We start from the raw sequence: 27732 nt of genomic DNA on the forward strand, positions 1-27732 counted from the left end.
CGACATATATATTTTTAATAACGACGTCACTGCCGATCATTCTATTTTTAACGGTCCTTTTTCATTTTCAAGCAGTCGTCGCGGCATGCACAACGACGTCTGTAATGAGCAAATTTTCCGTATCGGGTGACGCCAATAGGCTCGTAAACACCGATATGGATGCATGGCGACGCAGTGTTTTGAACTATCGCTACCGCGCGATACCTTGCGTGGACGAAACTCGCGCGCGCGCCAGATTATTCTCGCGTCACACGAATCGCGCTGACGGACGAATTCAAATATTTCAGGTGGCTCTCACGAAAATCACGATAGTGTCTTATTGACACTAGAAACGTTATCAAGACGTAATTGTCATTTGATGTCACCTTGTTACTCAGAGAATTTCCTCGTCATTTTGACGTCATCGATATTTCGTTATCGTCATTTTCTATTCTATGTCCTAAATCTCTGTCCAATTAATTTTACGTTTATTTTATTAATTGTTAGGAGTACTTTACAAGTGTGCTGAATCGATAACAAAATGTCATTTTGTAGATATATCTTCTTACTTGAACGTTTATATCGCAAGAATTCTCGGCACGCGTTTTCTAACTTCTGACGTCATCAAACAAGATGACTGCAGCGTGAAACGAAAGAGCCTTAAGACTCCAGACGCAAGACAATTATCGTGTTACTTAAGACAAAGACTTAAGGCATGGTTGTCTGATAAGTCGAGCATTCTATTAAGGTCCTCAGCAGAATGGTTGACTTATGTAATTTTAAGATTCCATTTGATTTTATGATCCAAGTCTTTATTTAAATTATCATTTATTTATTTATTTTTATTATACGATGCGGTTTGTCATCGACCAAAACGGCTCTCTAATTTGAAAATACAAGACAGTCATTGTGCGTTATTTAAAAACGAAGACTCAAGGCATAAAACACTCGTCTTAAACCGATAAGTCAGCCATTCTGCTAAGGGGCGAGAGGGAGCCTAAGACCCTAAAATCTCACTACATTTAGTGTAAATCTAGCTTTGGTATCATCTCGATGTGTTCCTCGTAGAGACGCGCGAAGACACGCAAGATTGTACATCAGTCAAACGGTGACAGGCGCACCTCAGGCGTTCTCGTTGCGATGTATATTTCGCGGTCGATCACCCCTGCCGGTTTCCCGCAAGTCGGCGCAGCTGACGATAAAAGCGATCGTCACGTTTTCCGCGACGCCGGGAATAAGAATCAGCCCGTGTTCATCCTGGCGAAAATGGAGAAGCGCAAGCTGGCGCGTCGGCGCACCGTGTGCGCCCGCGGATTTTCATCAGAAACGACGTCCGTGCACTCATTCAATTCGAATGCTCGCGTGCTCGACGCGGTTCCTGGAACGCGATATTGTAACGTCGCTTCGAGGAAGGTCGTTTGAATCACGAATTTCATCGTCGATGCGCGATCTCGGGGAAGCGGATGAACGAAAGGAGGAGGCTACTTGACACATGTCACCCACGTGTCTGCTCTCCCGAATTAACCGGCGAAATCGACGCGCGCGCGTGTGTCTCAGCCTCACGGAGAAAAAAAGTTTACTTGAATTAGCGTGACAATGAACGAATTAAGAGGCGTTTTAAGAGGGTGGAAGGAAACAGAATTTCTTTCTATGAAGCGAATCCGAGCCTTAAAGTTCCTCCGTGCTCGTCGCAGCCACTTTGTTTGATTGTTATGACGATCGAACAATTAATAAACAATTGTAAAGTTAGATCTATCCTTTTTCGAAATGCACTAGCTTGTACTAGTTCTGTTTTCCTTTTTCTTCCACCAAATCTTAACTGTACTTATCTGTCACTTTTTATGTTCTATAAGTGTATGCTCCCATACAACACGAGTAAATCCTGAGAATGTTCCACGAATATCGTAGAAGTATATCGCATATATTCTCAGAATATTCGAGATATATGCCAAATGTACGGAGAACATACTGAAAATATACGTAACATACTGAGAATATCATGCCCTAAAAGCTTCTGTATCCTGAGAATGTTGTAGGGATGTTCTTAGTATGTTGCGTGTATTCGCAGTATATAAGAATAATATATACGAGTGTTATCATGTCTGGGCTAGTTCAGTGAAAAAGAACAGACTTATTGTAACGCAATCGTGAGGACAAATAAATTAAGAAGGAAGATTGCATGTCGTGTTAATTTTATGGTTATTTCCTGATAAAGTTGGAGCAAGAAAAAGAGATTCGGAGTACTTTATAAGCCGGATAGAAATTTAAATTAAAATGGAAGTTGAAAAAGACTCTGCTCAATCTTTCCCCACTTCTACCTGCACAGAAATGTAACCGCTCGTACAATTTAAGGTCAGTTTAGTAAATCTATCTAACTAGGCCCCGACCGGGCCTTATGAACCACAGGCCTTGTTAGCGGCATCCAGGTCAGTGTCTATTCACGAAATCCCGTTCAGAATTTGGCCTTTCTGGGCCAACGAAGACAGGCCTACTTTAGGGCATGCCTACCTAGGGTCGCTACAAAGTGGGACACGTCAATTAATCCCGTGAAATAAGCCTTACATTTTCCAAGTAAATTTTTCAGATTTTTTTTCCTCAATGCGCCGTCACGGTTCAAGTGTAATCAACTCGACGGAATTAACCAATCGTATCGATCAGTTCAGCAAATCGAGCAATGCGATTGGTCAGTTCCGTTGATCACCGGTGAAACCGTGACAGTAAAAACGGAGCGGATTCGAGCGAACTTCTTTCTCCGCGCCGCCGAGGCGTTTCTCTCGCTCGCTTGTGACGTGGAAGTGGCGCGCGCGCGTTTCTAATTTCCGAAAATTGAGCGAAGCGACCGTAAAAACCGGCCGCGGATAGCCGACTTTCTCCCCGATAATGCGTGCGCGACTTACGTCAACGCGCGTATCGAAAGCACCACCGATGACCGGAATTGCGCGCGCGCGAGATAGCGAAACATTAATCAGCGCAGCCGAGGAATCGAACAACGAGCGGCCCGGTGGACGAGGCCCACTTTCAGACGCGATTCACGATGATTCCGCACGTGGCGGAAGCGGCTCCCGCGAACGGTTCTTTCCCGAAAAGAGAAAAAGAAAGGAAGAACGAAAGAAAGAAGAAACCGAATGTGGGACACGCCGCCCGTTCCGTTTCACGCTTCCGCGCACGTCTCTCCTAATAGGATCTGTCCTGATTCACTGCGAATCGCGGAACCGGAAGTGAGTCAGCGACGCACTCGATCTCCGACACGCGGATTCCGAAAAGCCATCGGTCCTCACGGGCGATAAATTGATTTGCGTCAAATCTACCAAGCGAGAATATCCGGTACACACCATCGATTCATTCGTCCGTCGGACATTCTGCGGAGGGCTGATTCATCGCACGGGGGGGAGAAACGGGTTGGCTTTTCAAGGGAATAACAAATAACGCGACGGCGGGCGCGTAGAATCGACGCGGCTCGACGCAACGTTTTTGAAAACGCGCGCATGTACAGCGACAACCGGGGTAGGGGGTAACCTCCTCTCTCCCTCTCTCTGGCGCGCGAATCGCCATTCCAGTTGCAATCTAAATTCGCGACAGATAACGGTATCAACGGCGCCTTTAATTGAAAGCGGATTGACGTAAACGCGCGCGCACAATTACGTCGATCAGTTATTACCGAACAAGATAGAGAGGAGCCAATCGACCGCTGTTCCGAACGTGCAAAAAATATGCAGGTACTTTTTTTTCTCCCGAAACCGAAGAGAGGGACGACAGGCAGCGGGCGCACTCACGGTCGAGCGCGCGAAAAAAGGGGGCTATTTATCTCGCAAAGAGAGAGAGAGAGCCTCTCCTAACCGCAAATTGCCGACGACTTACGCTCCGTTGCGTACCCGACGGGCTTGGTGGCCCCCCGGATCTCGGGGGTAGGGAGAAAACTCACCGATAAAACTACATTCGCCGTCTCTGGTCGCTCAGTGTCGCTCGGTTGTACACGGACGCATCGCGCGGTGACGTAGCGGCGACGACGTACGGTAGAGAGGAACGTCGTCCCGTTGCATAGCGCGCGCGCGCGCACAACAGTGAAGTTGCACGCAGAAGCCGTTCGAACGAGAGAGAGCGAGCGAGCTGACGTTGGCGTGGTGCGGCGAGAGGAGGAGGAAACGACGGCACAAAACGAGCGAGAAAGAAAGATATGAGGCCGTGTTGGCGGAAGAGAGACGCGGCAAGCACGGAGCCGCGGTGAGCGGAAGGATAGGAGTCGGTCGGTACGAAGGCGACAGCGCTATAACGGAAGTGAGAGAAGAAACGACGCGACCGACGAAGTACGGGGGAAGAAGAGCGCAACGCCTCGTGACCAATCGGTGCGCGTCTCGCGTCAACGGTACGCGGACTGCGCGGCGCCCCATTCGTCAACTCTGTAGCTCCTGCGCCGGTCGGCTCGCCCGGCAGAGGTTAGGTTTGACGCACGGCAGCGAACGGTCCTTCGTTCGTCTTTGCGTGTCCACGCGCGCGAGAGAGGGAGAGAGATAAGTGCCGTTTCTCTCTCTATCTTTCTCTTGCCGCACCGAGTAGTCGCGCGTGCATCGACATTGTGTGTTGCTCGCTACAAACGGATGAATGATGTCAAGCAGCGTGTGCCACGCGCCTCTGCCAGCACGAATGGAAGCGTTCACCACGAGGTTCTGTCTGCGTGCGGTCGACCAATATGAGCGGCTTCTGCAGACTCGCTTCAACAAGGTACGCGCAACCATCCACCCACCCGCTCATCCGCCACGGCCGGATAGCGGGTCTCTCGCGCCGGACTTCACTTATCTGCGTGAGCTCGCATTTCTCTCGCGCTTTTCCTGAAAGGCGTCAATGCCGAGGACGCTTTTCAGGACGACAATCGGCGAGAAGGAAATGAGAGGGAGAGAAGCACTTACGGTGCGCGGAAATTTCGGTCCGTTCTTTTTAGCCGAACTGGCTGCGTGTGAAGCGCGCGTGTATGTGCGAGATTATATTATCGTGCTGCAGTGTGTTAATTTCTCAAACTAGCGCGGCCACAATTCAGGTGTAAAGAACGGATCGACTACGTAATTCGGCGACGTTACAAACGACATCGTCGTCGTCGCGACGGCGAACGACGGCGGAATGGAATGCGAAATATGTGTAAATATTAATATAAACGAAAGTCACGCACGCACACACGCGCGTGCGTGTACGCTACATACACACGCAGCTGTGTGTATTTACTTTAGATTCGTGCGACGGTAACGCTCAAGTATCGTTTAACGAGCTTCTCGTCGGGGAACCGCCACCCTTTCCTTGACGCTCAACCGGGTAACTCCTATCCGGGCCGCGACGGAGGAGAAGTCAAGGCTCAAGTGTGCCATGCCTGCGATCGGAATAATTCTCAACCTACCCGGTTTCCAACGGAAGATCATTGACCCGCTGCATACGCACCCCACTTAGCGCTACGCTACGCGTCCATGATTCTATCTCATTCCATGCCGAACGTGCATCTATCGTAGACCTGTTCTTTTCAGTCGCGCGCGCGCGTTAACGTTAGTCCACAATAGGTGTAGTAAGCGTTTTGCGCCTCGAGCGATGTGTACGTAAAGTTTGGTCCACAATGTGCTCTTTGCGTCGCTTGTTTCTTACTCACTGTCTCTCTTCCGTAAGAACTTCTGTTTACTTATGAAAAAGAAATAACAAGACGCAAGGAGTATATTGTAGATCAGGCTTAATTCCTGACGAAAGGTGTTTTCCGCGCTGTCAAGGGTCGCAGTAACGCTTGAATCTTGAAGGAATTGTGACGTCCGGCAGTGCTGGAAGCGCTTTTCACTAGAAATTACGTTATGATTTAGTGCAAAAGGTTATTTTACACCTGTCGTGGATCCGGACTGGCATAATTTATGACAGAAAACGTTTCTCACGTCGCTAAAAATTGCAATGGCACTTGGAGTCTTGTGAATTACGACGCCTGATGACGTTTGAAGTGTTTTTTGCTGGGAGTAACGTTACAATTAAGTGCCTAGAGCTAAAGGCTAAAGGTTTACTTACTTCGTTCATAATCTCGCTTTGAAACGTAAGCAGTAACCAAATTGACCAACCACGGTCGTTCATTAGAAAGATAATCGATCGTGGTTGGTTAATTTGTATATTGCTTACGTCTTAGAGCAAGATTGTGAAAAAGGGGTTATAGAATCCGGACTTACGTCCTCGTTCTAGAAACGAAACGAATGTATATCTGTTCGAAAATTTCATACGGCCGCACGGGCGAGAGAAGCAAAATTGGAATGAGGTGCGATGCTGAGAGAAACAGATTCTATGAATACAAGATCTCCGTTCCTTTCAGCTAAAGCGAGTTGCATTTTTAGCCCTTATAGTCCGAATAAGTTCGTGTAAGTCTTTAGCCTTTTGCTCTGAGCAATTAGATGTAATGTAATATTTGACGAAAGGCGTTGCCAAAAGTCGTGATAGCGCTTAAATCTTAGGAACTGTGGCGTCTAGAAACGCTTATTGCTGGAAACTACGATATACTGAAAGAAAAAAAAGTGCTGCATTCAAGTAAATATTTGCTCAGATCCGTATCAGACTATGGATTATAGATTACAATCAGACCAATCAGGTGATCTGATCATATCTTGCTTTTTATTTATCTGATTATAATCCTTAATCCATGGTCTGATACAGCTCTAAGGAGTATTGGAATAATTATTTTACTTAGATTCAGTAATATTACTTGGATGTAACTGAAAGAAAAAAAAGCGCCACGTTCAAGCGATATTTACTTAGTCCAAGTAAAATAACTACTCCAATACACTTTAACAAATATTTCTTTGGATCTAGCGCTTCGAGCAAAAAGTTTTTACTGCGCCTGTAAATATAGAAACAGCCTAAAGCAGGATCTGCAATGAGAATTTAAAGCGTAAGCCTTAAGAAATTAACCGATTGCAGTCGAATATGAGGAGAATAATCGACTGTGATTGGTCATTTTCTTAAGACTTACGCCGTAAATTCTCATCGTAGATTCCGCTTTACAGTTACACAAGTACATAATTTTGCGTTGAAGAGAAAAGGAACCAAGTTGCCGATGCAACTGCTGGTTAAACTGAAAAAAAAAAAAAAGATAGGCGTCTGCAAACTGAAAAACGAGTTTGGTTGGATTTATTTGACAATGGACGATAGAATTTTCTATTATGAGAACCAAATTTAATTTGTGAAAACCAGGAATTCTGTTTTCTTCAACTGAAACGCGTTTGGTCGTCCATTGTTAAACAGAGATCCGACCAAACTCATTTTCAACATTTTTCAGTGCGGGAGACAAAAAGATATCTCAAGATACGTATCGACGCGAGATGACCATAATCGCGCGGACGCATAATCGGCAAGTAAACAGCTTAATTCTTTTTGCGTAACACACGTGTCTCTCGCGCGCGCGTATAATTTTCACGACGAGAGAGAGAGACGCAAGTCGGTGCAACAGGAGGTCGTTCGAGTCTCTCAGTAACGTATCTGGTCATTCTTTCTCGCGACTTTCCAACTTCGCTTTCCTCCTCCTTCCTCAGGATCCTTGCGAATTCGCCGCGTCCTTTCCAACGTTTATCTCACAATCTTATCTTACGATATCGGAAAAGGCGGATGCACACGATCGTCGAGTGGAGGATATAAATAACACTCCCGAGCGGAGTAACTAATCGTGATACGACGGCAGGACCTTGATACAGGAGGATACGTGTGAAAAATAACGAGAGATTTTCCTGTTACGATGCACGCGCCATCACCACCCACTATTATCATCACCACCACCGGTTATGCAGTGTAGTCGTCGTTTCGACGATGTCTCAAGCTCATCAATAATAATAAGCGCTTGCCGCGCGCGTGCCGCGGATTTGTTTTCGACGTGACGTAAAAAGAAAAAAGAAAACAGGATGAGAGGAACGCGCAACCGACTATTAACATGCCATCATTACCAGTAATAATTAATTAGGATTCAGTTACCATTTCCTGAGCATATTTCATCCATCAAATGAGACAACAAAATAACAAATTAGTCACACACACACTCTCTCTCTCTCTCTCTCTCTTCGTCTCTTAAGATTCGACAATTTCATGAGACGACGTCGTTCGTCTCGCCGGAGGGGGGATTAAACGCACGCGCAACCTAGTTCCAGCGAGACTTCCTCGGCGATGCCTTACAATTTCGCGGAGCGATACGCGACTGTGCGAGATCGCTCGAGGCGCACGGTGACACAGTTTTAAGCGCGGATACACTTGTTACTGAGCCGCCGCCGGTGTGTGTGCGAATTTCATTTCACTCGCACGAGCGCGTCAGAAATCGCCGGGATATTCGCGAGAAGAGAGAAAAAAATACGAGTCGTCGTGCGAATCTGAAATAAATCTAGAATAATACGTGCGCGCGTAGGCAACGAGATACTTTTCCGCGCGCGCGACACCACTCGTAGTTCCTCGCGAAAAATTCGTTGCACCTGATTCATGCATCGTACACATCGTCTCTCTGCAGCCTCGGGAAATTTCAAGTACTCGTGTCCAATCTCGCTCACGGATGAATGGACAAGCCGTCTCGGTCGCGCAACGACGCGAAACAAAACGACCACTTGCGTCCCGCGCACGCAGGGCGCAACGCGCGATCCGCGCAATTAACATTCATTAACGCGCTTGTTTTTCTTTCTGAAAAATGTAGCCGTGTAACTTTAGCTATTCATAGGTGTGTACTCGCCCAAGCCGCATTTTTACATTAATTTTTTCTGCCGTCGGTCGCCGCTTCGTGTTTTGCAGTTGAAATCGTGGGAGAGAAAGAGAGAGGAAGATCGGCGACAGAGATCATTTTTCGTTTTTACAATCGACGCAATTTCCTGCGCTGATTCCTTCGTCGGGAGACGTTGAACCCTCTCGCGGGCTCGTCCAATTAGCGAGTATGAATAATGCGACGTTATCTCGATTATCGATAGAAAAGCCTCGATGCCGCCCCACGGCGATCGCGCGCGCGCGCGGTTACAATCGGCCCTGCGGCGACAACGCGCTGCAATTCGAATAAAAGTGACTGACGTCAATAGGCAACGTGAAACGCGGACCGTATTTACGAATACGGATCGCGCTTCGACACTCTTTCCGCGTTCTATCGAGATACACACCGACTTTAAACCGATCGAGCGTGTGTGTTTTTTCTCCGCTTCTTGCCCCCGACCGTAATAATGAGATCCGCGGATAAGTGGTGCGCGACTGGCGCTCGTCGGTTTTATGGTGGGCGACGACATTCTTTGCGCGATTTACTTAGCTTAACACTAAAACTACCGATGATTAACGTGTACACCTTTCTATACCGGAGCAGTTTAAATAAGATTTTTGAAAAAAAAATACATAATGCGAGTTGTTGTTAGCTGTGCAATGTTATATATTCGAATGCGTACTTTATATATTAACGTCTGAAAAATTAGATAGTTAACGATCTCGCAATTTCTTTATGATATTTCCACAAGTCTTTTTTTGTTTTTCATTAAAACGTAAGAGTAATTTGATCACTAGAGTTATATATAAACATGATATCGGGAGCCGTTTCGTACCTGCGATACCTGTGTAAATAGTGCTAACTTTGACTTGAATCATCTCAGCTTCGGCTAATCTTTTTCTAATTTTACACGTATATATATCGTGTGTTTCGATTAATACGCTGTCGAAATGTGATAAGATACCGAAAGAAAACAAATTTACAGACCAACCACCTTAATTCGTTTCACGAGCCGCTGCTCGCGCCGATATATACGGCCAATACTGAACGGAGGCCGAAATCACGGCCAAATAACGCGCGGACCTTGCCGCGCGCGCGCGGAGATTAAAATGAACAGCGTATCGCGAAATCGAGCGTCGTCGTCCGCTTCGTCGGTCGGCCGAGCGAACGAGCGTTAACGACGCGCGAATAATAATAAACAGCCTTCGCGCGAGAAAGTAAAGTGGCATGCGACTCCGAAGATCCTTCTCTCGCGACGAGACGGCTATTGTTTCATCACGGGCGAAAAAACGCCGCCCCTTCGTCGTTCGTCACGGTGGTGTCGTGTCGATTTCCCAGTTCTGGATGACTAAAATTTCGCCCCCCCTCCCTCCCCCCGACGTGTAACGAACTATCTCGGTTGGATTAAATTCTTAGTAGGCTTCTCTGGTTGCAGCCCTCGAGCAAGGAGCAAACCCGATTGAGCAATCATGACTCGGCGGCGGGCGGCAAGGAGCACCGTCGCCAGAAGGATGGGTCCACCAGCAGCAGCAGCAACAACGGTAGCAGCAGCAACACCTACAGTGCCTTCCGTCAATGGCGACGGAGCACCTCGATGGGCTCCCACAACAGCCGGTCCAACAGCACCGGCTCCAGGGCGTCCCACTCGCTCGCCAAGTTGCCGAACGACCCAGCCACCATACGAAAGCTCGAGCAATTCCCCTTGGTCTTGTCGGACACGACGATGCCAGACGAGGACCTGTCGCTCAAGTTCCTCGCACTGGTACGCGCGGAGCTCCCGTCTCGTCGCTCTTGTGTGCTCACGCTTGTCCCTTCCTGTTGATGGAGAAGTAAAATTCTTTAAGAGCCAAGTCGCGATGTTATAAAAAATTATTATGAAATTATTGGAAGAAGAACGGAGCCAACGAAAGAAATCCTCCGGTTCTTGCCGATGTTCGCGTTGATGTCGCGTTGTGGTGTTGCAGAACGCCTTGGATCTGACGGCGCCGGCCAGCGACGTCCTCCTGAAAAATCGACTGAAGTCTTGGTTCCAGTTGTCCGGACACCCGGACGGCTTCGCTCCCGCCGGACCCGGCACGGTCTGGAAGAGGAGAACGGGCGGCGTTGAGAATACAGAGCGCGTCGTTTACGAGACTCTAAGCAAGGACGAAGAGTTGCGCGATTGTATTCCGAGGTAACTTCCTCTCTGTTACGACGACGACGTAGAGAGAGCGTCGCTGATCCGTGCCGTTCTTTCGCAGATATTACCGGGAGGTCGAATACAAGGGCGACACGTTCATTGAGCTGCAGGATCTGCTGTTCGGCTTCAACGATCCCCACGTGATGGACATCAAGATGGGTACGCGGACTTTCCTCGAGTCCGAGGTGTCCAAGACCACCGCCAGGCCGGATCTCTATCAGAAGATGATAACCGTCGATCCGGGCGCGCCTACCCAGCTGGAGCACGAGCAGCGCGCCGTAACCAAGTTACGCTACATGCAGTTCCGCGAGCAGCAAAGTTCGACCTGCAGCCACGGTTTCCGCATCGAGGCGATGAAACTGCCGGGCGCGCCGCCGATCACCGATCTTAAGAAGGTCAAGTCGCACTCGGAGGTGCTCGATACCATCAGGCAGTTTCTCGGCAGGCGCGAGGACACGCGCGGCAAGATCCTCGCGCGTCTCCGGAATCTGCGGACCAAGATCGAGGAGTCCAAGTATTTCGAGACCCACGAGGTATATGATTCACTTGCTTTCTGCACTGAGAGAAAGGCGATAATCATTACCGCCTGAAATGTCATCGAGGATAAGAGATGGAGATGCGCGGACGATATCGCGCGAAAATTCCTTCATCCTCTCTTATCTAGTGTCGTTAGTCAAATATGTTTTCTTTTCCGAGGATATTCAAAGTGGTAATAATTAATGCCCTACTCCGTGGTCTCTCGCATATAATTTGAATCTTTGCTCATTTTCTTAGAGTATGTTTTGTGTGTTCGATCATACGCTCATATCACGTGTTTTATCATTCAGGTAATTGGCAGTAGTATATTTATGATCTACGACAGCGAGAAGGTCGGCGTCTGGCTGATAGATTTTGCGAAGACACGAGAAGTGCCGGACGGACGGAAACTCACGCACAGGCGTCCTTGGGAGGAGGGCAACCACGAGGAGGGTTTTCTATTCGGATTGGACAATTTAATTTCGACGATGGAAGAAGTCTGCCTCTACTTGTGAAAAGCTTCCGGACGAGGCGGAATTTCAATTTCCCCGTGCTATAATTAACATGTTTACTCTACATGTACATTTTTAACGAGTGAAGAAAAGTATTTGTGCTTCATCATTTCTGCCAAATACATAAGTGATATTCAACTTGAGGCGACACGACACTTCAACGAGAGAAGAGGATCCTGTGCAAAAAGCACATTGTCGTCGATGGCAAAATAGTGGCGTATCGCGGTACTCGTTTCAACTCATCTTGAATATCTCTTCTGATCCTGTCGCAGAAGATATCGACATTCTCATCATTCTTATTTATGTCATCGATATGTATCTATTTACGTGTATATTGGTATTTAACATGGAAGACTGCTTTCTATTGCATTTTACGCGCATTTTTATAAGAGACACACATCTCTAGACGGAGTTTGCGACACGCATTACTAAACGTGTGATGCAAATGTGTAATGTACAAAATGTAGCATTTAAGGTAACGAGTAAATGATCTAACGTGTGTAAGCTAAGTGGAAACTTATTTATGAGGAGTGCTTACAGTCGAATAATAACGTTCTTACATTTTTTAAAGAGTACTCGCGTCTTCAGTTGCTTCGCGTTTCATTTTGTAGTAATAAATAAATAGTCCTCATATTTGTGCGGATGAATTATTTTATCTTGAGTGCTGTAACTTATCCTTCCATTACATGAAGTTCATCTGAATATACAATATATATATATATATATATATGTAACGAAAGCTTTAAAAACATGACAAGAAATCACGTTTCATTATCACGTTTGATCCGCAAATGTATGGGAAATTACATAAAATATTTGTCAAAAGCGTAATATATTGTGACGAATACAACGTTCCACATTTTGGCAATTTTAACATTCATGTAGTTTGCAGATGTAAGTTAACGATATTAGTGATGAAATTTTACGTACATCGTACTTTCCCATATTAACTAAATGAGAAAAAGAAAGATCGAGAGAAATTTGTCACACTGACAAGCGTAATTGATCACTTAAGAAGGAAGTAGAAAGCGCGGGCAACCAAAGTGGACGCTCATTGGTCGGTCGTTATTGCTGAGTGTAATCAAGATTCACTCCGAGATCGATAATTATCAAAATTGAAAGCTCATGCTTACAAGTTATTGCGAGAGACCCAATTACGCATACGGAGCGAGACATGATCAAGGCTGTCGTGACGCGTCTTGACAAATTATCCATCGACATGTAAGAATATCCGAACCGAACATGTACTGTTAATTTATGCAAGAGGGGTGTGCCAATTTGCGATAATTTACGGCACTTCGGACTGATTCTCATTATCTGGATAGTGGCAGACGTAGATCTGTCAATCCTTCGTCAAAATATTCTTCGGTACTTTTGCATCGAAATATTCATAGCATCCGTCACTATCATCTCTAGTCGCAGTTACACAGTAACAAACATTCCTAAAAAGAATGTTTTAACAGACGGTGCCAATCCGCGAGAAATCAGACATCAGAGATCTGTATATATTATAGATTTATTATATATCTATTATATATTTTTTCATTATATTGTACTTTTAAGTTTTTTTATTATTTTTTTAATCTATTTCGCACCACCTAGCATCGACATAATAGCGTTAGTATTGCAATATAATTAGCTTCCTAATATTTTCTGACCGTACGTATTTTTCTCTAGACATGGATCATTTGAGTGGCACGCGCGCACTATTGCGCACTCTTAGACTACAGCGATGGGACTTTACATTCCTTTGTTTTTTGTTTTAAAAACATTATTACAAAAATATTACGAAAGCTTAATCTTCATCCCCAAATTAAGAGATGTAGAAGAAAAAAATATCATGAAACTCATGAATCAAAGTGCGTATTAAACAGAAAACAGTGCATCAGGAATTGAAAATTATTTAACTTTGACATCAAATTCATATTCTTTGACATCGAAAACATAAAATTAGTGTTTTATGTTTTCGATGTCAAGGAATACGACAAGGATAGAATGACTCGTCAGCGCTGATCAGCGTTAATAGTGCGCTTCCTCCCAACGCACCCAATAAAACGTCATATATCGCTGTCGGATGCCAGAATGCAGTCGATGAGGAGAACCCACTTTGGAAAAATAAATTCTCTTATTGGACGATCGGGTACATTCCGACATCCGACTGTGACGTGCGACATATTGTAGAACGGGTCTTATGGAACGGACACTTGCGCACTATTACCGGCGCGCATGCCGCTCGAGTGACTCACACGTGACACATAAATGACACGTTATGTAAATTCGTTATGTAAAATGTTATATAAATATTCAATTTGCCTATTTAACATTTTATATGTGCAAATATGCACACAATTATTAAATACAACTACTAAAAATATAATGTAGGTCATATAGTGAGCGACTTTCAATTGAAACTTAAAAACCTAAATAATAAACGTGTTAACATAGAGCCGTCACAGAGACGGATTATTGTTTCGACACATTTTCTGCATTGCAGTGCCTACACACAGAAAAATATCTACTGCATTCGAATAAATATTATACTTGTTGCAAGTGTTTCATAAGTTTATTTATCCGCAAGCATAAGTTCATCACAAACATTAAATTTATTTAAGGTATATTCTGAATTCTAGTGAGTTAACACACTTCAATCAAGAATAATAAATTAAAATACTAACACTGAAACTTTTTGGTTTATTCATTCCAATCAGTCAAATGAAACTTCTCTTCGATAAGGTTCATAATATTTTTTAAAAAAGAACAAATTCTTCTTTAGAATAAATGTTAACGAGCTTTTCTAAAATTTGTAATAATATATATTTTGATAATGTTATCAAGAAAACATTCTTTGTCCAAAATAACCATTACTTAAAAAGAAAAAAATAAACCGAATAATTGCTCTTTTCTTCGTAGTATAATAATATTTTTCTCTGTGTACTTCTTTGAATAATCAATAATGCGTATGATTAGGAAATATTAATATTTTTATTATCTTACATATATATTAAAATTATTATGCCGGTCTGTGTATATGAAATAGAATAGATAACCTTAAGATAAGAATATTTTATCTTTCGGTTTTATTAACGGTTCGTCGGCAATTGCAAACAGAATGGTTTTTTAATTTAAGACACAAGACAGTCATTGTGCGTTATTTAAAGATAAAGGCTTAAGGCATAAAACATTGTCTTAAACCGATAAAGGCCGGTCTACAATAGGAGTTTCGAGCTTTAAGAAATTGACCAATCACAGTCGAATGTGAAGAGAACGATCAACTGTGAATGGTCAATTCCTTAAAGCTTAAAATTTAAAACGCCTATTGTAGACCACTAAGTCGGTAATTCTGCCAAGGTTCTAATTTGCCACAAAGATTCTGTTACCTTGTCGCTGTACGCAGTTATTTCGTGATGCATTTCGTCTGCGCGGAGATCTATAACGATCGAATAGATAGTTGAAAGTTAGAGAACGCTGCTGCACTCGACTGCACGGCTCGTGCCTAACTTCAGAGTCCGCCTCGCGAGCGAAATGGCGGCGGAGAGCGCGCGAGTTTACATACGTTGATATGCGGCGAGCGGCGGGGAGCCACTCTTGTGAAAATAAACAACGCGAGGTCTGTGCGTAACGGCGCGAATAGCGATACAGAGAAAGAAGATACGCGAACGACGAAGAAACGCGACCGGCGGCAGTGGCGGAACGATCGCGTGTGGAACGTCGAGCGAGGTAAACGATGGTTACGATTGAGCCCCATGTGTGCCCGAGCCGGTGGTGTCCGCGCGCGTCGCCTCGAACCGGTGCAATTCTCGCCCGATAATGCCCGCACGTCGCGTCCCCGCCGCGCGACGTTCTTCCACGTTCTCGCAGACCGTGCTGGACACCCGCGCGACACCACACGTCGCCGTCGCTTAGATCGTCGCGCGATCTCTCGCGTGAAATCGGCGGAGATTCCTCCTCCCCCCTCCCCCTACGAAATTATCGTGTACAGACACGCGCGCGCGGGAACGAACGAGAGAGCACGCGGGAGGCGAAGGGGTTGCGAGAATCTCTCGCGAGGACTCGACGAAACGGAATACCGGGCGGATAATTAGGAAGTTCCTACTGATCGGAGGGAGACGAGACCAGAGGATATCCTCTCCTCCAGCCGCCACCATGGCGACTTCCCGGGACCTGGAGAACGACTGGTCCATGCTCTGGCAGTACAACACCGACTACTGGACTTACGCCGGTGAGTGCTCCCGATCCGTAATAAGGGCGAGAAGTTTACGTTACGCCTGTTCAAGGTAAAACCAAAGTCTGGCCGTGCATCTATCTGCTTTTTTAACCCTTTCGTCCTGAATGGGTTACACGTATGTACCGCCAATGTTTCAAAACACTTAAAAGCTAGATTGTGTCATTTGGCATTAAATTAGCTAATATTTTATCATGAAGAGATTACTTACATTCAGAGACGAAAGGGTTGAATAGAATAAATAAATAAGTATGTATATAAGGTAGACCAATCGGGTCAACGTAAGCTGAGAGACAGTTGTCGTTAACCTTTTGTTTCGAACGAGGGGTAGGGGGAGGGGAGAGCGCGGAAGCACGATGAAACAGCTCGTTTGAGGCTAAAAACAACCGTCTCGAAGCTTATGTTGATCCGACTTGACCTGTGATTTAAATCACCTTGGTCTTCCCAGGTTCTCTGTTAATATATATTGTATATTAATATTAATTTTTAACTGCTATTCTATGTTGAAAGTATAAATGTATTTGAGGACCAAACAATAGGAACGTGCCGAGTAAAGCACGCGTCCTAAACATAAATACTTTTGTCTAGCGATACTCGTGAAAAATAGCGTAATCGACCGCGCAACGGTCCGTGTGACATTTTGCGAGCCCACGAAAATATCGTTGAGCAACATAAATTTGACTCATCCATAAACATATACAAACAGATAGACACGTATGCTTTGACGGGGAGGATAAGGAGAGGACGGAAACGCGGAGAGATACGATAAAGATATACACGTAGTGTATACACAAGTCCTGCCCTAAGGGTTATTTCAGGAACTAATAAGAGTCAAAGATCGCGCCAATAGTGCGCGAAATTCCGCGTAAACACGACACGCGTTCGCTGGATTTCCCTTTACTTTCCGCGAACGAGAGGAGGAGGCCGATGAAAGTTGGCGCTCAGAGTGAGGAGGATAGGCGATATCGGTCGAAAATGTTGTTTATTACGCGCGCGTAACCTAACGTAACGCCTTACACGCCTTTACTCGACGTGGACACGCGGAACGCGCGCGCGCGCTGCCTTCGGACTTTCTTCCCTCGCGCAGAACTATGCCGCGCGCGATTACGTAAAGCCGCCTGTTATTAGCGCCCGAGATCTTCCCGCATCGACAATTCCCATTTTCGCGCGCGAAAGCGAACATTCTTTCCCCGTTGGCGATTTCAATTTCCCAGCAGCGCTGCTCTTTGTCGCTCGACCGTTTGACATCGCAAACCCCTTCGGAAACGCAACTGCTCCGCGAAACCTTGCCGACCCGTTTCTCTTCCATCCACCACCGCCAGTGAAGACGACGAATTCCCGGCCTATTCGGTCGCGGCAGGTTGAACGACAGCGATATTCAGGCCTAGCTCGCTAACGAATAGCGACATTGCCTCGTCTTAGATTCATCGAAATCCACGCACCGTTGATACTTTCTAATCGACCGGCCGAATTGCGTTTCGCGGATCGTTACTTACGCTCGGGAACACCGGTGATCGATCGTCCGTTTCGAACGGACAGAATTCGGAGTTTCTCGGTCGACGAGCGTAGACGTTCGATGCCACGGCGAGAAAATCCCGATAGACGAGAGTGAACTCTGGTAGAAATGCGAGACCGGTCGACTCGAGTCAGAAACTAGTAGTTAGCCGATACAGAATTGCGTTCGCGCAGAGAAGACAAATTTATATATATTTACGAAACTAAGTTATTTGGTTGCGATAATGAAATGTTCGGTCGACAAATATTCACCAAATTTTAGTAGTCGTTAACGAATCCTTTTTCCAGTGTAGACGACGCAAAGTGCTCGTCGCCCTTTCCGCCATTCTTTTCACTCGATGTCGCATACAAATTGTCAAAGCTCTTCCACGATCGATTAGTCTCTCGTACCTATCGAAAAGTGCGACCCGGCGGTTGGATAACGGTGAAGTGGAAACCCGCGCTTTTCACCGATCAGCGGAATCGGGAGAGACTGTCCGCGGCGATTTTCTCGTAGCTCTGGAGGAAAAGATCTCAGTCACGAAAGGTCGTCGGGGTGAGAGATGAGCGCGCGGGTAAAAGCTCGCTCGCGGTTTGCGCGGCTCACCTGGGGGACAGATCAGATCGCGTCTTGGCGGCGATCACCGTGAAATCGCCGTGATCATTTTCTAACCGCAGAAACGGAAGACCGACTTTTCCGCGACTCTCGCCGCCGGCAATCGACGCGATAATCATTCATTTATACGGCGGCCAGAGATATCGAAACGAAATGGAAATGCGCGACGAATCCTCGGATTCTTATCGGCGAGATACACGTGTAATACGTATATAGTATATTCCGATATTCCTTTCTCTCGGTGAGCATGAAACGCATTTTCCTTTTGGATGCCTTGCAAACTCACTCGTCGGGCGTGGCAATTTTGACTCATCCGATACATGTTCGTATGTACGTCGAGTAGTTTCCGTTAATTGGTTCTTTGGTATCCGACAAAAGGGCACCGCGTAATTTCGCGAGAAACGGACAGACAGACCGAGTTCTCGCCGGTGCAGCAGCGATCGCGCTCGTTTCGCGATCCCGATCGTCCGCTGTTATTCGCTGAGAGAACGCGATCGGGAAGAAGGGATCGCGGCACGACGGCATTAGGCCAGAATAGTAATTTCCCGCTAATAACGGGAAGTGATACGTATCTTCGCGAAGACGAAGTCACGTTTGTTCTTCTCGTATCTGGGAAGGAGGAGGAGGAGGAGGAGAGAATCTTTCTCCGAGGCGCGGAATCTCGGAAGGATCGCGAAAGCGGAGTATTCTCTCTCGAGATACGAGGATACTCGCCGGTGAGAAGCGTAGCTCGCGTTGTCCGCATCGTGAAAGATTACATATATCATCAGTACGGCTTGCAAATCGAGCACGAGAAAATACGATAATATCCCGAGACGGTTCATACCGTGATAATCGCAGCGATAGACTCGAATTTTGAGGCCCCGGCTGGACTCCCTTCCTGCTGCGTTGCAGCATTAAGAGATAAGCCCCGCGAATGTGTAATCATGTCTCTTTAGTAGAAGCCGGTAAATATCGGTTAGGAAGAATTTATCTTGTCACGGGGATGGAAAATGTAACGAATACGTGAGATAACCTTATCGGTCGATTGGAAACCCGCTACAGCCGACTGGAAGGAACGTTCATAATACCTCTCTCTCTCTCTCTCTCTCTTGTACTCGGTGAAATTAGGCTAGGATAACAATTTGGACTTTCGAGGCGCGATGGTATAGGCGATGTGCAGTGACGGCTGGGTGACCATGCCAATTACGGATCATCCTACCGAGGCTGACTGTAATTAGAAGAATTCGCCTTTCTCCTTCCGTCGATGCGCGCGAGCAAGATCATCTCGAGAAAAAAAATAGCGAACTGTTTTTCGCGACTGTACTGAGAAGCCATTTAGTTGAATCAAATAATTCTTGTTTGTGATTTTAAATTTCGATTCGTTTATCCAGTAAAAATATTTTATAAAACTAAATTCTGATATTCTCTTAAGCTTTTTTCGGGAATCTCCGAAACACACACGTCGCATTATCTCTCGCTGATAATCGCACGGATCGGTTTAATACGTGATTAACGACGAGACGATGATAATGATGTAACGACTTACGTGCGACTTAACCGCACGGCCGTTGGACTCGTAAATAAGAAATCTCGCTCGCAGCTGCACACGGCTATTATCGTCGCTGATTGAACGTTCGTCGGTTCTTCAAATTATAAACCACGTTCGCCAAGGCGAAGTCAGCGAATGCGTCGCTCTTGCGACAACAATCTTGTGACGGCATTGCAAGCGGTAGAGAAGACTCGCTTTTAAACGGGTTGTCTCATTGAGTTTGACACCTTGAACCGATACCTCGCACGCTACTCTGTGCGACTTTTCACAGCAGGCGCGGCAGGTATAAATACGCGATTATGTATTAACGTAGAGTCGCGACGGAGGAGGATCGCGGAACCGGTTTTCTCATAGGAGAACAATTAATTACCGTCCGATGAGTGTAGTGTTGGACGGCGTTTCGGATAAGAACGTTCGAAAGATTCGCGATGAGCATCTCGGTGCTGAGGTTCTTCGCGAGTGAGCATCGCGCAAGCGAGGAGAGAGGAAACGATCCTTAATTATTTATAGGCCGTGCAGTTAATCACCCCCGATAACCCGCGAGAGATACCCGGCTTATCTCTTTTTCCTTTTTTTTCTTTTTTTTTTGAAGCAGGTTCGGTTACAGCTGGTGCGTGTGTACCGTTACAAACATGTAACGTAAAATTACACCTATCTACCTGCCTATCTATCCACCGCGCGACAGCATGTTTCTTGCAGCTTTGGAAAGTCGATCTCGACGCATTACCGATCGACCCCGGGTAGGATCTACCCTTTCTTCGGTGATCGTTGCTCGACTGTTCGATCTGATCTTTCGATGATTCTCTGGAGAGGAATTATCATTCTTAGATTTTATTATTATTCTTTGTGCTTGGATTTTATCGTATCCTGCGTTGGGAGAATTGTAAAAATTCAGATCAAGATACGTTACTGCCTATTGTCTGAGAAATGCACGCCTTCCAAAGGCCGATAAGAAGCAATTCACGCGTCGGTCGGAAATGTGCCCAGATGTGCGCAGAGATGGATAGAAGTTCACGGAATATTCATATTAAAGCATCCGTGCAGAATTATGAAAAATAATGTCATTAAAACCGTAATAGCTATTGAAATTTCAAACGCGATATCGGAAGCCGTTTTCATACCTGCGATGCATTTAAATAGCGCCAGCTTTGGCCACTCAGTGATCTCACACGGAGGAAACGAATTTCTGCTGGAACAGCAAATTCCTTGTTAATATAGTGACAGCAACAAAATTTGTTACACGGGAAAAATAATTTTGCCGTTGCAGCGAAACGTCATTGCTACAGCAATAAAATTTATTTGGCGTAATCAAGTTATTTTGCTGTCCTTATATCCAGCAAATAGCAATTAATACTCTCGATAAATCTTTCTGCTGTCCAGACTTTTTTGCTGTCTAAACAAATTTTATCTTGCCGTCACTATATTGACAAACATTTTGCTGTTCTGATAAAATTAGTTTTCTCGGTGTGTGCGAGTATATCGGAGATCAAGGAGCTTCAGTCAGACTGGTGGCAAAAATATTTAGGGGAATTAGAAATATGACGGGATGCGGCGTGTTCGTGCCGGTGTGACAAGACACTTCTCTTCCCGTTCGGCATAACGGGATAGGTGAATTACTTCACGTATCAGCCCAGTTAAAACGAATGTATATGTGTATGAATGCATGCGCAAAATGTGCGACGCGGCGGTGCCGATTCGAATAATGAAGTGCAAGAACTAACGTACGGCTGTCGATGTCACGATGAGAAGCCGATTCGTTAAGTTATTCCCGACACACTTCAATACCATTGAAAGTACGCTGTCTCTCTCTCTCTCTCTCTGCGTGTCGCTGCGTAATATTCCGCAGTGCACTGCAAGGCACGATGAATTTACAATGCATAGCGCGGAAAAAGCGATCGGAAATTCTCGTCGAGAACACCGATACGTGTCGGCTCTTCGAGTTGTGCCGTAGATTTTAAGATTATGCTTGCACAGATAATTTACGCACCGTCTGCGTGATGTTTACATGTTTAATAAGAACGATTACGATGCATAATACTTATTTTCCTATTTCGTTAGTGTGAAATGAAATTCACCAATCCACTATTGATTTTTTGGGGGATATCGTAAAATATAAAAATTATACCGTTCACGTTTAAGGGGTCTTTCTCATTCAGGGGCCTAGAAATTGACTGTTTTTGGAAGTGGATTGTGAAGAAACTATGCAACATTGAAATAAAATTTTTTGTTTATTTGCATCATCATACATATCATGTCGAGGCTTGTTGCTTCTCTCTGCGAGCCGTTCCATCTTCTTTCTGCTTCTCTGACGAAAATTTTGCAGCATCTCGGAGCCGGTTTTGATCCCTTCTTTAAGCGAATGTTTCTATTTGTGGCCCGATTTTTACACCCATAGTCATCATTATCTTCAGAATAGCATTATATCCTTCATTGAAGACACTCGCAGGAATAAATGCTCGCCAATTCTACAACTTTTCAACCCATATATTTACTCTTAGGAACCGTTTGCGGAAATAGTTGCGTAGTGCAGCCAAAGTTTACTTCATTTCGATCCGCCCAACTTATTCTAAGAATCTCGACACAGCAGATTAGAAACCGGTCTCTTGAATGAACATAATACACTTGGCTGTCAGCTACCTGCTCGGCCCTCCGCCACCTGCTCGATTTTTATTCTTCGCAACGTTTCAGAAAATGTCCATTATTTCAAAATCATATTTTTTTTCTTTTTCAAAACCGCTTTAGAAGTTAATCCTACAGACATGTAGGATTTAAAAAATTCAATAACGAGAAAATTGATTGTTTACCCTTGCAGTGAGAAAGATTCCTTGAATCAAATAATTTTTCCAATTTTCAATATTTAAATTAAATTAGATATAATTCACTTTACGCGGATATTTAAAATGTCTGTATAGTGATATAAAAGGTGTGATAATCATTGCAATATTTGGATGAAAAATATAACAGAAATACTGTGATATATTTTACCGCGCGGGATTACATATCGTTTACATTGTCCACGCGTATACAACTATTGTATTTTATACGTTTAAATTCCGTTGACTGGCGGAGTCTTATAATTTTGTATCGCAAGCTGCATAACTGCTGCCGGTGGTGGTAGTAGTAACAGCCAAGCGGTACGCGGCGATATTACGCAATGCGACGTGTAGAGCGCGGGAGAGCGAAGAAACGTAGGCCTACATAAATTATGACCGAAGGCGCATGATATTTCGTTCGTTATGTATCGTGTGAAGCACCGGTAAAAACAATGACAACACCGGGCTTTCTCCCGGTTCTCGCGCCGATTACCGCCCTCCTGCCGAATCGCCGTCGCGGAACGACGCGGAATAATTCGCGCGAACGGAGCTGGTCGCTCTCGAGCAGCCGCAACACACGCGAGCGTATCGACGTATTAATTAATTATGCGGGCTGCCATAACGGGACGATATACAAAGGTGGCGACGCGTTCACCTACATTTTATTCCGCCTCCGCGTTGCTTCCGCGAGCGAGTGGTTCCTTATCACGCCGTCGATATTTCCTAGACGAAAAAAGAACTAATCGCTCCGATCCTCTCCTTCGGAGAACGCTCTGATCATCGAGATCCTCTGAGCGAGACGTCGCTTATTGATCACAGCGATATGAGCATCAATGACCGCGCGACGACGGTCCAACAATCGACCCTGCCCTCCACGGACCGGCGCGCGAGGCGGTGGACTCGATGGCGCAGACGCCGCGTCGACGACGGCGGCGGCGGCGGCTTGGCGGCGGCGGCAGTAGCGTTATTGATCGCTACTCGTCGGCCGTCGCTCGCTGTTCGGACGGCCTCGCGCTAGTAGCGGTGGTGGCGGTCAGCCGGAGTGACAACGCGGCGCGGAGCGGCCGACCGAGAGCTGTCAAGCGTCGTCGTATCGGTCGGTAGTGCGTGCGTGCGAAAGAGAGTCCTGCGGAAGGAGGAGATTCCCGACGGAGTCGTCGTCGTCGTCGACGGAGTGGCAGGTGGAATCGGGAGAGAAAGTGACGGAGTCGGCCGCCCATGGCTGGCGGCCCCTCACGCCAGGGGCTCCCCGAGGTTCTCCCGTGAGAGAGGCCCGCTCGGCTGCGCTCGTGCCGCGCCGTGAGCGCGCGCAGCGCTCATTGGCTCCGCCGGGGCCGTGTAGCGAGCGCGCGCCAATAAAGCGCGCGGGCCAGGCGGCCCTCCTCCGTCCTCGGTGGACTCGTCGCTGGACCGCTCGAGACTTCCGGGGGAAGACGACCAGCCGCGGCTATCGCCGAGATGAGTCTGCTGTCCTCCTCCATCGGCGGCGGCGGCGGTGTCCGCTTCCAAGCGGACGAGGACGCCGACCACAACATGCTCCAGGGTAAATCTCGATTATCTTGCTATCTTTTCTCTTCCCGTCCTTCTCCCTCACTCTTTTTTTGTCGACTCGCGCGCGCATACGTCGCGAGATCAATGTTATCGTCGATGTGTTTTCACGTCAATGTTGAATTTTTCATCAGGCGACAAACAAGAACGCCGATGATAAACATCGGCGATTCTCGAGGAACCCCCGCTCCTCTCGGTGTCAAGGCCGCAGCTGCGAGGCTACGCGCAGGTGCAATGAGCGCCGAAATTACCGAGAAAGAATCGTCGTTTTCGAGGTCGAGACGCCCGACAGAGAATCGATGAAGCTCTGCGCTAGTCGTCGCGCGTGTCATGACAATCGAAACGTACGGCGCGTTGATTCGCCGCGTTAAGTTTTCGGACGGAAGAAGCTGCGTCGGCGTTCGTTACGACGGTCGTAGGTAAAAGCGACGAATTTTTTCTCTTGGAAATATCTCCGCTCACCGACCATCCCCCTCCCTCCCCCGTCTGTCACGCGCTTCGGCCGACGTCGGGAATTATCATCTCCGTTTTACAAAGAACAGGGAGAGAGAGAGAGATCGACGTCTCTCGCGGTCGAGACGGGGATGACTCATCGATTTGTCGCACACAATACGAACACCCGTTGTTGCGTCGTTCACGCTGCGAGCGGAGAGGAGCATCCTCCTCCTTGGTGTTGATGCGGTCCACCACGGAGGAATTCCGCCTGGCGCCCATGATTGCATCTTCAACGGAGCGTCTCGAATGCCCCCGATGGAGGAGACGAAGGCTCGAAGGGTTAGCGAGCCGATATCTTCGGCGCGCACCGTCGTTTTAATCCCGACGCTCATCGGTATCGCGAGTAGCTTCTTATTCATTTAAACAAATAAAGAAAACTCTTAGAAACATGAGAGAGAGAGACGTTCGGATAGTGTACGACTTCATGCGGAATAACTCGCTCGTAGCCCGCTATCGTTTGCACATTGACTCTTGAACCTGCGATTAATCGCGGCGCCTCGGCGGGAGGAGATAGAGAGGGGGGAGATCGCTCTTGAGAAGGAGGAGAGGTGCGTGCAATAAGCGGCAGTAACGCGCGATTAAATTTTATCACCGTGCCGAGCGCGACCTTACCGTTATTTTCGTCGACGGCGTTCCTATCGGGCGATTCGCGTGATAGAACCGCCGCCGCCGGATAAGTTACATCCGTCCGATTGGAATTAACGAGACTCGCTTCGAAACGACTCTCCGCTACATTTCTTTCCGCGCGCCTCCGTGTGCGGTATCGGCCGCTCGTTTGTAATTATCCTTCGCTCTCTCTCGGCATCGTTGCGTGGACGGCGAAGACTTTATACGATATCAGCGTGAGACGACGGGGATATATTGGTCGTCGAGCGGTTTAAACGCTGAATATGCGCGACCGGGGATTATCGCGTGCTCGCCTCACTCACGCGAGAAACGCGCGAGTTTTATGGATATTGATCGACGGCGGTATTTTAGATCGCGGAGTCTGCGCGCCTCCTCGTCGCTCTCGCGGATGCTCATCAGCTGCGCGCACCGCGTGTGAAAAATAGCTGAGCTTCAATTTCATTCGCGAAGGAAAGCGACGGCGATATCGAGGGGAATTATCGGGAGAGACCGTGCGTGCATGCGTGCGTGCGAAACCGTGCACGCAGCCGGCGGCAAACTCCCGGTCCGAGGGGCTCTAAGCCCCGGAACTTTCAGAAACGCGAAAGCAGGGCCCCGGGCTGTGATCGATCGAAGCGCGAAATGAGAGCTCGGAAGGAAGGTCGGTTGAATTCATCGGTAACAATGGATAAACCGAATGCGTTGTTGGTTGGAGGAAATCGGAGGATTTCCGGTTCTTACGAATCAAATTTGATTCTTGGAAAGATCGGTTGTGTTAACGCGATAATGAACGAGTCAAACGCGTGTCGAAAGAGACCAAATTTCTGGTTTTTACTGGTGCCAAATTTGGTTGTCAGAAAAAAAGATTGGTCGTGACTGACCTGACACAATGAACGAATCTCGTTTTCGTCGAGGGAAACGAAGGTTTTCCGCTTCTTACGAGCCGAAATTTGATTGTGTCAGAAGCAGAAATTCATTCCTTGATGCAAAGTTCATCAGTCGGAGTACCGCCGGGTGCTTCTCTCGCCGTTCATTCATTTACGCGGGCACACTATTAAGCGATTAACGAGTCGTGCGAGCGCGGGGCAAAAATAAATAAATAAAGGTGTCCGATGATATATGCAAACTACTCGCGCCATTGCCGGTCGCGTTCTGGTTACGTTTCTTTTCTTTCGCGGCATGGCTAATACCGCGCTGGAAAGGAAACGACGGTTGCGCATATTTATGATCCACGCTCGGGGCACTCGCGCATACCGCTCGGGGCTACGCCGCAAAAAAAAATGGGAGCGTATGTGGGGCGCAAATAATAATACAGGCGGCCGACTTGAGCACTCGCGGCGGCGACAGACAATTAATCGACAATTACGCGCCGGAAAAATCGCCAATTGGCAGCTGCAGCGGACAGAGCGTTCTCTCCCTCCCTCCGACTGAACTTGAACCTGTCGACGGCTCTCGGGGCCGGCTCGTCGGGGGAGTAAAAGCGGACGCGAAAGTAACCCGTGATGATCGCGTCGACTCCTTGATATCGTTCGAAGGGGTTAAAATCGCCCCTCCTTCGCCGGCGAGCGAAACCCCTGTGTAGGTTGCCATGAAAACACCCTCTCGACTTTTTTCCATGCGCATCATAGCGGGTACATATATCGATCGTTCGCCTTAATGCGCCGTTTCTAGCCCGAGGCTCTACCTACCTAGGCTAGCACGACGGTGACGAGCGCTCGCTAAACGCTGCGTTAAAAAAAACCTCGGAAAACACCGGCTTGGTATACTGACCCGGCTGTTCGTTCCACGAGGCGGGGTTTATATTTAGACTAACGATCACAATCGCGCGCGCCGGATAATCTCGAGCCACGAGAGCAACGTACGCCTGGTGGGAGATAATAACACCGCGCGGGGGGAGTAAACTCCGCGCGCGAGATCGAAATTTAATACGCAGCCGAGATCGATCGACGTGTTCGATTGTTCTTTGAACTTTTGCACAGTCACACGATCTCGCCGCGCCACGTCGATAATCATTTTGACGTCAGGAGCCTTCCATTCTCGAAGAATAGTCCGAGACGGCTCTCTCGAGATATCTAATCGAAGTTTAGAAACAAAGGGTCTGTGTGATAGCACGTACGATTTTTTTCGATCAAGTGTGCGGGAAAGAACGCTGCTGTATCAAGTAGAATTGCTCAACAGCGTCGCAAATCTTCCTGATTCAATAGCAATATCGCTATAACTGACACTTGAGTTATTGAAACGATGTATGATACATTAGATTCAATAATATCGCTGCCGAATCGAGAAGTTTCAATTAGCCGTTGATCGATTCTATTGTGGCATTTTTTGTTTCATGTACGATTTGGATCTGGAATAGGTCGCCTCGCGAGCGACCACTGGCACGTCGTGGAAATTCAATGAATAATATATCGGGCGTACCAAAGTAATGAAATAGATACCTCAGACCTTCTCTCCGTCAATAACTGACTGGCCGCACAGACGATTCCATTGTTGCTTCGACAGCACCGT

General features: G+C 46.9%; 2 protein-coding genes across 4 annotated transcripts in view; both read left to right on the forward strand.

Annotated features, from left to right (window-relative positions):
• The first annotated feature begins 3939 nt into the window (after positions 1–3939).
• On the forward strand, positions 3940–12474 carry LOC106750184 (inositol-trisphosphate 3-kinase A). Of its 2 annotated transcripts, none has more exons than XM_014630325.1 (5): positions 3940–4698; positions 10128–10454; positions 10657–10865; positions 10933–11404; positions 11699–12474. In XM_014630325.1, exons 1-5 carry the CDS (start codon positions 4579–4581, stop codon positions 11900–11902), a joined length of 1332 nt encoding a protein of 443 aa, XP_014485811.1. In that variant the 5' UTR covers positions 3940–4578; the 3' UTR covers positions 11903–12474. The 2 variants fall into 2 exon arrangements, with proteins under 2 accessions (XP_014485811.1, XP_014485812.1); XM_014630326.1 differs by having other exon boundaries at positions 4566–4698; positions 10112–10454.
• Positions 12475–15219: 2745 nt separating this feature from the next.
• The window catches only part of LOC106750183, a 38912-nt gene continuing 26399 nt past the window's right edge, over positions 15220–27732 (forward strand). The window contains exon 1 of one of the 2 annotated variants that reach the window (XM_014630324.1): positions 15220–16118. In XM_014630324.1, the coding sequence (XP_014485810.1) occupies positions 16043–16118 (76 nt within the window). In that variant the 5' untranslated portion in view covers positions 15220–16042. Of the gene's footprint in view, positions 16119–23530; positions 24119–27732 lie in introns of those variants that run through there. The other variant, XM_014630323.1, reaches the window with a different exon arrangement.

The sequence above is a fragment of the Dinoponera quadriceps genome, unplaced genomic scaffold, assembly GCF_001313825.1.
Source record: "Dinoponera quadriceps isolate SergipeBrazil2010 unplaced genomic scaffold, ASM131382v1 scaffold5109, whole genome shotgun sequence".
NCBI classification, from domain to species: domain Eukaryota; kingdom Metazoa; phylum Arthropoda; class Insecta; order Hymenoptera; family Formicidae; genus Dinoponera; species Dinoponera quadriceps.

What these genes read in the sequence shown, in the direction of transcription:
- LOC106750184 (XM_014630325.1), top strand. Translation starts at nt 4,579, where the DNA reads ATGATGTCAAGCAGCGTGTGCCACGCGCCTCTGCCAGCACGAATGGAA. An exon ending in TGCAGACTCGCTTCAACAAG is followed by an intron (nt 4,699 to 10,127) that starts GTACGCGCAACC and finishes CTCTGGTTGCAG; the next exon opens with CCCTCGAGCAAGGAGCAAAC. An exon ending in AGTATTTCGAGACCCACGAG is followed by an intron (nt 11,405 to 11,698) that starts GTATATGATTCA and finishes TTTATCATTCAG; the next exon opens with GTAATTGGCAGTAGTATATT.